This window comes from Myodes glareolus, chromosome 19 (assembly GCF_982192425.1).
Source record: "Myodes glareolus chromosome 19, mMyoGla1.1, whole genome shotgun sequence".
NCBI lineage: Eukaryota > Metazoa > Chordata > Mammalia > Rodentia > Cricetidae > Myodes > Myodes glareolus.
In genome coordinates this window covers 60,887,896-60,902,396 of record NC_142044.1, presented here as the reverse complement: position 1 = coordinate 60,902,396, position 14,501 = coordinate 60,887,896, and the positions used below count along the sequence as shown (strand labels likewise).

The 14,501-nt window shown below is 43.3% G+C and overlaps 1 protein-coding gene across 7 annotated transcripts in view; it reads left to right on the top strand.

Moving 5' to 3' along the window:
• Window positions 1-10,964, top strand: part of Senp1 (SUMO specific peptidase 1) — a 66,741-nt gene extending 55,777 nt beyond the window's left edge. For all 7 annotated transcript variants that reach the window (XM_087899225.1, XM_048444713.3, XM_087899227.1 and 4 more), the window contains 5 exons: window positions 1,110-1,313; window positions 2,333-2,412; window positions 3,339-3,423; window positions 3,904-3,999; window positions 6,618-10,964. In XM_087899225.1, the coding sequence (XP_087755351.1) occupies window positions 1,110-1,313; window positions 2,333-2,412; window positions 3,339-3,423; window positions 3,904-3,999; window positions 6,618-6,680 (528 nt within the window). In that variant the 3' untranslated portion in view covers window positions 6,681-10,964. The remainder of the gene's footprint in view (window positions 1-1,109; window positions 1,314-2,332; window positions 2,413-3,338; window positions 3,424-3,903; window positions 4,000-6,617) is intronic.
• Window positions 10,965-14,501: the final 3,537 nt, after the last annotated feature.

Here is a 14,501-nt window from a genome sequence, read left to right as displayed (position 1 = left end):
TCCAAGCTGTGGCTCAGTTAGCCCATTCATTCCTTTCAGTTGACAGACACTGCCCTGGCCGTAGTTAGCCACATAAAGTAACTATGCTGTAATCTTTGGCCCTTTCAACGTTTAGTACCAGGGAGTCCTGGACCTAAAGGAACCGTAGGCAGCATAGTTACTGTAGAGAAGACATTGCTTTGTTGACAGAAAGAATCCACTTTCCTCAAGTTGATAAAGTATCTCCTCTTCTGCAAGCATTTTAATTTACATACTCATACTTGCTATTGAAGGAATAATAGTCAGTAGCTGAGAAAGCTAAACATTTGATCTCTTCATGCTTGTGACTTGACTGTTAGGTCTTTAATAGAAAACGGTTTTACACTATATCATGTCTCGCTCCTAAGAGAAATTGCTGTACTATTACAGGTGTTTTCCTAGTTTACCTTCTGGCTTTTTGGTTGCTTAGATCTGCTTGAAACTGAAGCTGCATGCCACTGCCATGTATCCAATACGGCTTTGAATATGGAACCAGATTTTATGTCACATTGCAAGTCTTTAATATCAATACTCAAGTCTCAAACAGGAGGTGTTCCACAGGTTCAAGGCTAGCTTGCACCGTATAGGAAGTTGAGTTCAGACTGCTACAGAGTGAGACTGTCTCGAGAGGGAGTGAGCAAAGGAAGGAGAGAGAAAAGGAAAGGGAAAATGAAGGGGAGGGAGAGAGGAAGGAGAAAAGGGTATGGGGGAATAAGAACTGAGATCAGGATGCTCTTACTCAGTACAAAAACATTAAAGTAACTGCCAGTGCACGCCGTCATTTCCTTTCCTCTGAAGCCTCATCTTCCTCCTTCTTCTCCGTGTTCTACAAGTCTGACTAAATCTGCCTATTCATTCTGTTTTCCAGCAGTGAAACCTAGTTGTTTGATACTTTCAGAAGTTTGATTAATAAAATCTTTATATTAAGTAAAAACTGGATGTTTTAAGTCTGTCTATTGAAACATTCATTGAGTCGGTTGTGATTCAAAACAATACATAAACATATGAATGGCGTCCTGATCATTCAGTGTGGCTGCCCTTTTCCTGTCGCCACTCTTTCGACTGCTCTGATGTGTAATGTCTTCCTGCAGATCATCAATTTCTACATGAATATGCTGATGGAGCGCAGTAAAGAGAAGGGATTTCCAAGTGTACATGCGTTTAATACCTTTTTCTTCACCAAGCTAAAAACAGCTGGTTATCAGGCGGTGAAACGTTGGACAAAGAAAGTGGATGTGTTTTCTGTTGACATTCTTCTGGTGCCCATTCACTTGGGTGTGCACTGGTGTCTAGCTGTGAGTAGCTCCTTTGTTTTTGATGACATGAAAAAGAATCTACAAAGACAGCATAGAGGGTCACTAGTTCTACATCTTTTCTTGATTATAGGGAAAAGTAGGATTTAGTAGCAATAACTTGGCTAAAAATCAGGTAAATGAGTGAATTTCCCATTAGAGTAGGAGATACTTGGCGTTGGCAGCTGTAGGCCAGCTACCAACCTCAGCGTAAGACAAGGGGGAAACGTGTTCGTGATGCCGCCAGCTCCAGCTTGGGCCACTACTTCCTGCCTAGCTGTGACTTGCTTTGTGTATTTTTATGACTCTGGAAACATGCATACATCAAATTAATGTTATTAAAAGTTATTGTATATTCTGTTTTGAATTATGTTTAAAAGATATCAATCCAAAAAGAAAATACCAAGATTAAAGACAAACCCAGAATCTTGTCATCTGTCCCACGCTATCGTCTCGCCAGCAAGAACCACGCGGGACACTAGGATTCTTCTGCAGAAAAGCTTTAATGCCCCTTGGGAGCTAGAGCATAAGCCAACATGGCCAGGGACCCAGATATGAAGGAACCCATCCCTTATATAGGAAACAGTCCTTGCTTCGGACGTGTCACTCTTGGATTGGTCTGCTGCCCGTAATCCCAGATGATGCCTCGGGAGTAGGCGGGGACAGCAGTGGAAAGTTACCTAGCACATGTGCATTCACCTGGCGGTGAAACCGGATGCCAGCACCATCTTGTAATGGGGCATGTGGATGCGGCCCTTCACAGTCATCATCTTTCTTAAACTGTGGAAATGATCTTAAGATAGTTAACTAGTGTTCTTTGAATCATGTGTTGTTGATCACAGGAAAACTGAGCTGTAGAAAAAGATTTTAGGCTAATTACTAGGCCCACCAATTGATGAGCCCCGGTATCACTCTACATGAACACAGTGCAGAACATTACCCAGCTTCTCACAGTGTCACAGAAAGTCGGGGAGGGAAAGCTGATGCTGCAGCACTGTCCTCACTGCTCTGTTTGTTCCCAGGTCATAGACTTTAGAAAGAAGAGTGTGACCTACTACGATTCCATGGGTGGAATAAACAATGAAGCCTGCAGGATCCTCCTGTAAGTGCGAGTTGAAGACAGACAAAATTGTTTTGGCTCTCTCTGTCTTTCTAGCAGTTAAACTCAGTTGTCTGATATCTTCAGAGACATGACTCGTCATATCTAGTATAAATGCATATTTAAATTCAAGTAGAGTGAAGCAATTATAATACTTAAAATATGTGTTAATGAGGGCAATTGCTATCTTGACACATTAAAATATGGAGTAATTATATACATAGAGATTAAGCTAACAGAACTCATTTAAATCAGCTTTCTGAAATTTTAGATGAAAAAATCAAGTCCCACAGAGGTGACTTTTGGTTTGCTTGGGTCTTAATACTCAGTGAGTGGCTCACGTGGAAATTAGAATGCAAGTCTCTTTCTTATGCTCTATTTGCTTCTTTTTCTAAAACACCTATTCTTTGCTGTGCACCTGGAACTCACTCTGTAAACCAGGCTGGCCTCAAACTCGGAGATCCTGCCTCCCAAGAGCTGGAATTAAAGACTTGTGCCATCAACCACCCTGCTTGAATTTATTCTTGTTAAAATGTTGATTTGGATTGAACTTTTACAAGGAGATCCAGGCCTACCAGTGCAAAAATACATACCCTGGTACTGCTAAGGACTTTTTAAAATCATTAATCATTTAATATAATTTAAATAAATTATCCATTAGATTGATGACTCTAAAAGGACCATACAAACCAAGAAATATATTTAAAAACTATTATTCCTTAGGAAGATTAATAGACTGAAGAACTTTAGGAAGAAGACTGTCACTATCATACAGTCAGAAGGAGAGATGCTGGCCCTCCTGGGTTGACAAAGTGGGCTGATGGTAGGAGTTTCATCAGTTGGCTTCTGAGGATTGCTAGCCCCATCCTGTGGTGACAGCTGCCATCAGAACTCCACATGGCTCATCTCATTCTCTTCCAATGTCTTAGGCAATACCTAAAGCAAGAAAGTGTTGACAAGAAAAGGAAAGAGTTTGACACCAATGGCTGGCAGCTCTTCAGCAAGAAGAGCCAGGTATGTTCTTGTTGATCTCATACAAATTCTTACAAACTAGGGTATGTGGGAGGAGAGAATTTTATCTGCTGTTTGATTCCCAGGGACTTTCTAGCTTCATGTCTAGCCTGACTTCAGTTTTATCGGTTCCTCAAGGAAGACAAATTATTTGTGGGAAATCTCATAACATATTTTTTTGTGTAAAACTGTTTTCTAAATGCCTAGCTGTTTTGCTGAATTGCTTACTCCTGTGAGAAATACTTGACGATTTAATTCTTAGTGAAAGGGCCAGTTTTTATACCCTTAGGTATCATGGAAATCTGAGATAGTTCCCCGTGGATTAATACGAAGTAAAACACAACGGCGGGACTAAAATACTGCTCCCCCCTTAAACTTTTCTTAAATAGTCATGTGTTCCCACAGTCATGTGTTCAAAATCTAGGGAAATGGTGTCAAATTGATAAAGAATCTTGCAAAAATCGTATGTTGTTTGTCTTTTAGGAGATTCCACAGCAGATGAATGGAAGTGACTGTGGGATGTTTGCTTGCAAATACGCTGACTGCATTACCAAAGACAGACCAATCAACTTCACACAGGTGAGACGGGCCTTCAGGACAGCCAAGGCACCTGAACCCAAGCTATCCATAGCTGCCTTTCTAACTGTTTTTGGCCTCTGCCATATGTTTGCATGCTTCAGGTTGTGTCTCATAACACTGTTCACAGTCTATAACGCTGCACCAAAGAAGACAGTGACAGTTCACACCCTGGCTTACCGTGTGTCACATACAATAGTGAGTCTTGGTTAAAAAGAAAGCTTTAATCTCTGTTCTCTGTCCATCTCCCCCACCTACCTCTAATCTTAGAAGAAACACAAAATGAACCAGAGAAAGCATTCAGATTTGGGAATAGACCCTGTCTTAGTTAAGGTTTTTATTGCTGCAAAGAAATGCCATGACCATGGCCACTCTTATAAGGAAAACATTTAATTGAAGTGACAGCTTACAGTTTCAGAGGTTCAGTCCATTATCATCATGGCAGGGAGGATGGTGGCATCCAGGTAGACATGGTGCTGGAGGAATATATGAGAATTCTACATCTTGCAGGCAACAGGAAGTCAAGTGAAAGGCACACTAAGGGAAGCTTGGACAAAAGAGACTTGAAAGCCCTCCTCCACGGTGACACACTTCCTCTAACAAGGCCACACCTCCTAATAATGCTACTCCCTTTGGGGGCCACAGACCCCAACTTAATGTCCTCGTGTTTGTTACAACATCTTATCCTTGTCCCCTTTCTCAGTGCAGCTGTTCATTTTTCTGTATATTGTCTGAGCCAAAGTTATTATGGTTTATTCTTATATGTTTCCTACTTAACTTTTTACTTCTATTGGAATAAATGGCTTTTCTAGATTTTGTTTGAACCAGGGCTTCATTTTAAACTTGTTCTTCTTGAGGCTAGATAGATAGAGGCTAGATAACTCAGTGGTTTTAGAGCACTTGTTGCTCTTCCAGAGGGCCTGGGTTCAGATCTTAGCACCTGCATGGCCATACACAACCACTACTAACTACAGTTCCAGAAGATTTGCCCTCTTCTGACTTTCACAGGTACCAACCCATGCACACGGAACACAGACATACATGCAGGGAGAATATCATACAGATAAAATAAATAAATCTTTAAAAAGAAAGAAAACTTACAATTTGTTTTCACCCAAGAAGTTTTTGCATTACCTGGATATATAATTATATTAAATATTAAATGAAACATACTGATAATAAATCAAAGAATTTATTTTAACACACTTCTCTGGTTTACATGTAACTTTACAGTTGAATAAAGGCAAAAGTGCGTTTGCACACAAATGAAATGGGTATTCTTGTTTTTACATAAAGAATTGAATTTGGCTGAATTTTTGCTGTTCTGGGATACAGCTCATCTTCCTTGTTTTCAGAGTTGATTTAATACTTTGATTTTATATCAGCAATACTGAGAATGCTGTTGCACAGAATGGTACAAAATGGCTGAAGTAAGATTCAAACAGCAATTTTTTAAAAAATATTGCTTTGTTTTTTTTTAATTTTTGGGAGAAGGAAGCAACATGCACATGGCGGTTAAGACAGCTTGTGGGGGTTGTTTCTCACCTACTATGAGTCACATCAGCAAGCTCTGCAGGAAGCACTTTTGCTCCCTGAGCCACCCCACTGGCCCAAACAACAATTTTTAAAATCAAAATTCTAGTACAATACAATCCAACAGTAAGCCAATTAGATATATCACATGCTAAGAAAGTATGATAGGAATGTACTAAAATTCTTTTGGTTTTCATAGTTAAACCATTTTGTTTCTATACGAACAGAAAATGTTGTATATAGTAAAAACTATATAATGTACAGTGGTCCAGAATCTGAACTGGGGTTTCTGGAGGCACCAGCTGGCGTTCTGTCGTGTCCCAGGGCAGCAGAGTCAGAGCTGCAGTGATGTCATGCAACACAGGGAGCTCTGCCAAAAGCACCTTCAATTCATTGTACATTTGAGCCTGAATTAATTTTTTGACACAGTGTGCTCAGAAACCTTTGACTATTCTCAGATTTTCACACTTAGACATATTAAGTTTCATATTCAGATGCTCATATGGGTTACCACCCAGAGTTTAAAAAATTCTTAGGAAAACGGCATGGTGGCACCTGACTTTAATCCCAGCACTCGGAGACAGAAGCAACCCAGTCACTTAGGAGTTAGAGGACAACCTGATCAACATAGAATTTCAGGTCAACCATGGCTACATAGTGAGAGCCTATCTCAAACAAAACTTTCAAAAGCTAAGACACTGGGATCTTGACCAAACTGAGACAGTGGTTGAAGTTCTCTTAGCTCTTCTCTGAGAAAGTACTTTTCATTTTCAGTCCTTAGTCTCATACTCTCTTAAGAGATCAACATAAAATACCTGATAGGTGCCATTCTCAGAATTGTTGTAGTCATTTGGGCCTCTCCCAATGACTCCATATGATGGCACTGTAATCCCTAGAGGCTACAGAGTGGAAATAGTAGAAAAGAACAATGAGAAGAAAAGGCTACATGTAACCAAGAATGAGCAGTTTGGAAGACCAAAAATGTCACTGCATCTGTTGGTTGAAAGCCTTAAGAAGAAAGGGAATCTGGAGAAAGGAGAATTGTGCCTATGAAAGTGAAAATTAAGAGTGTGTCTGTGTCCCTACAGCAACACATGCCATATTTCCGGAAGCGAATGGTCTGGGAGATCCTCCACCGGAAGCTCTTGTGAAGACTGTCTCAGAGAGCAGACATGATAGTGTGGGGGACCAGCCCTTTGCCATCTACAGCCAGAGACCTTGGGACAGCTGCTCCTCACCCTGTTCGTGTGCAGCCCTTGATCCTGGACCAGCCCAGGCGAGATGCACTCACAAGCACATCTGCCTTTCCTTTTGTATCTCAGATACTATTTTTGCAAAGAAACTTTGGTGCTGTGAAAGGGGTGAGGGACATCCCTAAGCTGGAAAGAGACTGCTTCTCACCTCAGTTCTGCCGTCTTGTTTCCAAAGGGCTCCAGCCTCACTGAGTTCCTAATTAGGAGCCCAAGGAAAACTTGGGAAGAATCTTGGTTTCTTATAAACTCTGGTTGCTAGGCCTTATCAAGAAGTAGGAAAGAGTGTGGACAGCAAGTAGGGATAAAAACCACCAGCACGTAGACATACACATGATTCCCAGGATGCAGAGTTAGGAATGGGAGCATAAACTGGACTTTGAGGCACAAGCCTACGTACCCTCCTCCAGAACCCTTCCTATTTATATGCCCTAATGTGAAGCCCAACTGCTTGTCCTCAAAGCTGTTTTATCACTGGTAGTATCATCCCATTCTGAGCATAGTGCACAAGCCCTGGCAGACCCTAAAGTCGCAAGCAGTTCTTTCCTTACAAGCAGGGGTTCGCATGTGCTAGCGCATGTGCTGTGGGGAGGACCCACCCAGAAGTGCTGAGTGCAGCAACAGGGCCCCCACTTCACTGTTGCCTCTTTCTGACTAGGAAGGAGGAATGCCAGAGTTGGATGAATACAGGTCTAGTTGGTCTGTGGCTAGTTCGTTTAAATATGTTTCTAACCACAGAGAATTTTATATACATAGTTCCTATCTATATGTGTGTGTGTACATGCATATATACACATGCACACATGTGAAGTATATATTTCATAGGGATGTGCTTTTAAAAGAAATAAGACTGAATGTGTTCACCATTTAGTCTGTAGGTTTATTTTCATCTTTCAAATTCCAGCATCCAGTGATTCCTACCAACTGCTGCGGATCAGGTGTTTATAGACTTCCTAAGAGTATTTTAAGACCTGAATGAATTTTGGCTTAAGAGTCAAGGTTATCAAGGTAGATGGCATTTTCAACTGAAAACAAAACGGGTGGAGTTTGGGTTGATAAGTCTGAGATTGTGAAACTGATACTCCTTCTGTTGTCTCTAGCGACTCTCCACCCTCTGAGAGCCCAAGGTTTAGATGGTGAGCTGATCCTATGCCAGTGTCCTTTTGTACTGACGTTCTAGAACTAGAACATTTTATACTTTTTCTGTATTGTAATAGGTAGTTTTATATAAAAATCTTTTCTCCTCTTCCCCATCCATGTGCCCCATCCTTTCCAGCATTGTGCTTCTTCCTTGAGCTTATTTGAAGATTTTACTCTGTTTTATACCAAGCTCGTTTAGTACATTTTTCTATGTTTACCACAGGTTACAATCTGAAAACAACAACTATTTTTTTTTTAATATTCCATTGTTAAACTGAGTGTTACTGTCTCCACTCCAGCCACCAGTGCCCTCCCTCTTCCTTGGTCCCTGCATGTTGGAGGAAGAGACCCCTTTGTACATTTATGTTTCCTTCTTGCTGCTCCTCTTTTCCTTCTCCCCTCCCTTTCTTTTTCTTTCTTTTTTTTATTTTTCCATAGGAAATAAATAGCTTTCTGTATATGAGTCACTGGGACCTTTCCCACTCTCCTTTAGAAAACTGTGGTGGTATGCAGTCTGACTGCAGGCCTCCTAGACTTTTGTCTGATTCTTGGTACTTGCTGTAGTTAAAGTGACAGCTGACTCGGTGGCACCTTGGACTAGTCATATAAGACAAGCTTTTCAGGCTTTCCTGTTATCTGGGGCTCATCAAAGATCGTTTCCTCTGTTTATTGTTTGTTCCTTTAGACAATATCTGTTTTATCTCCTCAGAGACTTTTTGTGTGGACCAAAGCAACAAATATTTATTGCCATGTACAGCAGAATATGAGACTTGCAACAAAAGCACTTTGCAAAATATATAAGGAATTCTTGAGCCTGTCTGAAGTCAGCTCCCTTTCTCCAATGCAGTTTAAATATGTACCAGGTAAAAGCTAGTGATTCCAAGGCCACTGTCCATCCCAGGACTAATAGGAGTGGCCAGATGTGATGGGGTGGCTTAATGGGAACCACGTACAGACTTGTATAAAAAGCCATTCTTGAGAGTCCGCCAGCAAGAGCGGGACGAGTACCTGGGAACTTCCTTAATTCAAGAATGAACTTTGCTGACCAAGACTGAGTATGTTTCTGTATTCTGTGGCTGGGGGTATGCTACCAGTATCTGTTTAACCTGCTTTAAACGAAACGTGCCTATTGTTTCCCTTCTCTTCATCTCCTCCCCTGAGTTCAGAGCTCATAACCATCTTCCCTCCCCTACAAAAGGAATATTTGTAGTAAGCGTTACATGGCAGTTACAGACTTTTCAACAAAAACAGCCCCAGCAGTCATCCCTGGACTGTGTACACAGGAAATAAGACTTGTTTCTGCCTTTTTTGAACATGTGATGTGACATATGGACATAATTACATCCAGTTGATGACTTGAGATCCACTGTGACTCCCAGGAGGCCTGTGTAGTGTTAAGTGTATTTCTCCATCATACAGCCTAGAGACTTGCTGTCAGGTCCCTCTTCTAAACATGAGGTGTACTTCCTTGTGATGGCAGGTTCTGTTCTTCAGACAGTATTATCATGCTAGCCTCCTGTGCTCAATGTCCTCAGCACTGACAGCTTTTTGTTTTAGTGTTTCAGAGGTACAGATAGCCTGGCAAAACCTTTCCACCCACTCCATCCCAAGGCCTGCCCGTCTTCACCTGGTTTTACACAGCCTATGGTACTATCACTAGTAGAAGAGAAGAGAGTTTGTTAAAGAGCTCCTTTGTTTTTAAACTCGTAACCTCTGATCTCTCTGTGCCATCCCCCGAGCTCTGAAGAATGTGAGAGTAAAAAGTGACTAACACTTGGTTGCTTTGTTTTTCCTTGCTCTGCTTGCGTAGTTGATGCTAGATGGAGTAAGATGCTTTTGAGCGGGAGTTGAAGATCAGTGTCAGTACTGGCTTGGTTGTAGAATTAAGGCCTACATCAGTACCTTGCCTAAATATAACATACCTAGATGTCGGCTCTTCTTCCTTCTAAGCTGAGGAGTAGCCATCAGTTATTTGGTGACTTCTAGGGATTGTCTCATCCTTGACAGAACCCAACTTCTAGGGAGGCAAATGGAAGAGATTTGCCACTCCACTCAGACTCCACTCTGCTCAGGCACCCTCATTCAGTTTAGTCCTTTCTTAAGCACCTACTGACTACATGCACCCATATCTGATCTTAAAGCCCTCTCTGGTCACACTATCTTAAAATCTTTGTTTGGACTTCTGTAGCCCTAATGAGGGAATGGGATAACTTCCCCATTTGCCTTTATGGATGGACCAACACTTAGAGCTATCAAGGCCAGAAAGTGGGTTGATGCTGTTTTTGCTAATCAACAGTGCAAGCAAGCTTCTATGTTGTGTACCGAGGATTTGGCTGGGCTCATTCTCTGAAGCTTTAGTTTAAAATGAGAGTATTGTAGGGGTGTGAGAGGGGATTGCTGATTCATCGTCACCTCCAAAGGGTTCCTGCAGATCGCAAATAGTGCTCCACCTGACAGGAGTGCCGTCCTCCTCGTCAGTCCAGCGGGCTGTCATTTGGGGGTCGTAGGCCCTTCAAGAGGGTTCCCAAGAGGCTTATCAGAACACTTTGAGTAGGTTTCTCCTTCATCCTTTTATTAACAGTGATATCCCTGCACACTCAGATGATGGGCGCCTCTCTCTCTGTCGTGATATCCCTGCACACTCAGATGATGGGCGCCTCTCTCTCTCTCTGCCTCACCCTCTAAAGGCACTGCCTTACCTGGAACACAGGGAATCCCTGTCTAGGTATCTCAAGGGTGAGGCCGGGCACTGGACTTACGAGCCCTAAAATGGAGAGGAAAGATGGTTTGACCAAGGAAATAAAGGCCACCTTGTCCTCGGGGTCTTACAGTCTATAAGTTTATAGTTTGCTGATGGGAAGCTAAGCAAACACAAATACCTTGTCGTTAACGTAGTTGAACGAAGCTGAAGTGGAAGCAAGAGCAGGGGTGGGGGCGTGTCAGGGATATTGCCTTTTTTTGTGTTTGTCACTCCCTAGTTTTGGGGTTTTTTTTTTAATTGATTTATTTGAAATAAATTCTGTGGATTTTGCTTCTGTGCTTTGACTGGGGACTCTGGGCTCAATAATATATTTGTCTGTCTCTGAGACTATTTCTGTCTCCTCTCATATATCTGAGATAATGTGTGTGTGTGTGTGTGTGTGTGTGTGTGTGTGTGTGTACATATATATATACATATAAATTACATAGATATCCCCCAACTGTCTGCTGATCCAAACTGGACCAGTGATTGGATCCTCACTGTGGTCTGGATTTCTGAATCCACCCCTCAACCTGGAGACTGAATACTGTTCATTCATTCATTTCATTCCACATACCTGGAAATGAAGCCTGGAACACAAATAACATGCAAATCTGTGGCTTTCTGGTGCTTTTAAAAACTAAACCTGTCTGCAGAGGCTGCCAGAGTGCTCTCTTGAGGCCAGGCACACCAGCCAGGACTCCAGGCTGCTCTGCTAACTGCACCTTTTGTCTCCTTGCTCTCTTGCACGCCTTTCTCACCATACCACCTAGTGCTTCCCTAGGCTCACTCTCACAAGATTGAAACTACAGAGGTGCGGCTGCTTGCAGGCTCGAAGAGAAACATTTATCTGTTGGTTAGGAGAGCCTAGGTTGTCGCTGGACAGATTTTTGAACTTGGGTTTTTTTTGGTTTTTGGCATAAGATTTTTCAAACATCGCACAATGGCTTGAGTGGAGAATGAAGTCTTTAAACCATGTACTTCTTGACTCTTCGTTACATAACTGGCTGTTGCCTCACTCTTCTCCACCTGACACCAAACAAGGAGATTGTTCTCCAAGTGTCCTTAGCCTCTCCCCAGCTACTCCTGGATGGTTCTCTGGTCATGACTGTGCAGAAAATCCCAAAGGAAAAGGGATGGGTGCTTGTTCTTTACACACTGACACTTCCTAGATCTAGGGGAAGTGTTAGTTCCTCATCCTGCCTGTGTGCATTTACCATCAACCCACTGCAGGCCAGACTTCTGTCTCTGCAGTGGCCTGGCAGACACAGCTCACTCCCTCTCTGACTGCCACCCTGCTCCTCTCCCATGCTGTTTAATGTTATCACCTGGCCCCTTAGCCTCGCTGCCTCCTCTGCCTGTTGGAATACTCTGGTCCAAAGTCTATAGCTTCTTCACTAACGTTTTCTCCTGTACTTACCAGCATCTGGGCATGATGCTGGCTACTGACTTGTGTTAAGTATCTCTTGATAAAATGTCTACACTCCTCCAGGTGTCTAGAACAACTGAAGGAGACAGGCTGATTGAAGGGGGTGAATGAATTGCTATTATTGATGTCTCCAAGTTGTGTGCTAATCGAATGAGACAGAGTTTTATGTAACCCAGACTGGCCTCAAATTTGTTATGTAGCCAAGGATGACCCTGAGCTTCTGATCCTTCCGTCTGTCTCCCAAGTGTGTATCACAACTCATCTTTTTTGATTTGGATTCATGTGTTATTACACTTTTTAAATGTATTTATTTTGATTTCATGTATATGAGTGTTTTGCATGAATGTCGTGTTTGCGTGTCTATGTAGCACTTGTGTGCCTTTTGCCTGCAGAGGCCAGAAAAGGGTGTCAGGTCCCCAGGAATGAGAGTCACAGGCAGTTGAGCTACCTCATGATGCTGGGAACTGAATCTGGGACCTCGGGAAGAGTAATTAGTCTTTTAGTTAGTGGAGCCATCCCTCCAGCCCCACGGGTTTCTTTTTGAGATGTCCTCACTATATAGCCAGGCTTTTGATCCTTCTCATTCTCCTGAATGCTGGGATTAGAGCATGTGCCTCCATTCCTTGCCTTCCATTTTGAGGGCTTCAACGTTGATGTTTGTTTGTGTGTTGTTTGTTTTGGAGAAAGGGTCTCACTATGTAGCTCTGACCTGGAATTCGTGTGTACCAAGCTCACCTCAAACTCAAAGATCTGCATCTTTCAGCCTCCCAAGTATTGGGCTGGCCCCTGATCTAAGTTCTTATTTTCTTTTTTCTGCTTTCTGTCCGCTAGAGAATCTCTGGCTTCAAGGTTTTTGTTTTGTTTTGTTTCTACTTAGCAACTAGAGCCATCTTCCAGTAGTATTAACAATGTAGTAGCAGTAAAGGTCAAGGCCCTGGTCCCATATCTACATGCCAACCATTTCATATGCATTGCTTCATTGCCCCTCAGCAGTCTGTGACGAGGAACTGGTGTCACCGCTTTGGAAATGAGAAAATGAAGCATAGACACTGAACAGGTCCTCCTCCCAGCCAAGAGCCGGGAACTCAGGTGTGCTGCTGCCCTGTGGCTACTTCATGCTCATGAGGAAAACACCCCACCAAAGGCCTCTTGCAATCTGTTAAAGAAACCCGGGCAGAGAGCCATTAGTGGGACCCACTCATTAGTGGGACCCATAGCCCTCATCTCTTGTGTTACTCCTCTCTTCACCTTAGTTTGGAAGGGGGAGGGAGAGGTGGAGTCCCTCTGCCTTGAGTTCATTGTTTCCTTGGCTTCTTCAGACAAGTGGTATGAGGTCCTCTTCCACCCCTCCTCAAGTGTCATTTCTCTTCACTACCTGTCCGCTCCTTTTCCTTTAGAGTCTCCTCTAACCCAGAAAAACATAAACCTAAGGACAGAGGGTGATGAAATACAGAGACACCAGGTGGCCCCAACCAATCCATGCACGTGGCCTCAGGAAGCAGGCAAGGTTAGCGCTGGATAGGGACACACACACATTAGTGCATACATGCCGCCCCCTCCCCCCGCCCCCTGCCCCACGTGTACACACACAGAGTCTGGAGAGACATTTCTAATGGTCCATTCTGTCTCTTCACCTCAGCCTCACTCATTCCTCTGCCTGAGTTTGAGAATCTCAGGAATGTGGAGCCCAGAGCCCTCCCTAGGTCTTCCATCTCCCCCTCCCCCACACACACTAAGCCCCTTTGCCCTGTGAAGGAAATTGTATTCAAGAAACTAAATGGGAGGAGTCATGACCCTCTGGCTCTGCTCTCTCAGCCCTTCCCCCACCCTCTGCTGTTCCCAAACCGTTCTGCCACTTTTCATCACAGATGGCTGCCACCCTCACCAGAGGTCTTACTTGATGGTAATTGTTCCTAATGGTTTGCCCTGGCTTACGAGGCCTTTCTTGGCTGCCCTGAGCCAGTAGCTGTCTTGCTTTTGCTTAGAACATGGACTCAGTGAGGGAGGCAAGCCTCTTTGGGCCTCAAATCCTAGCTTTCCAGATATAATTTAGGTGGAAGTCTCAGAGAGAGTAGTAACCAGACTTGAAGAGCAAGGACCTAGGGGTGCATTGGACATTTCCCTCCTGAAGACATTCAGTACCGGGGATCTTTGGAGTCTGCCAGAGGGAATGGCAGCCCTCCTAGGTGGAGCTGGGAAGCTGAGGAGAGCTTGAAGGTGGCACATAACATTGTCCCTTTCTCCTTCAGCTGCTCCTGATCCCGTTCCTTCTACCTCCAGGAAAAGGGTAGTCTAATATACTAGTTAGAAAATGATTTGGGGGTGACAGCCCAAGTAAGGATAGAGAGGGAGCCGTTTTACACAGCCCCAGACCTCTGAGGTAGTCTCATAGACATGCCAGATAGGGTCTGAG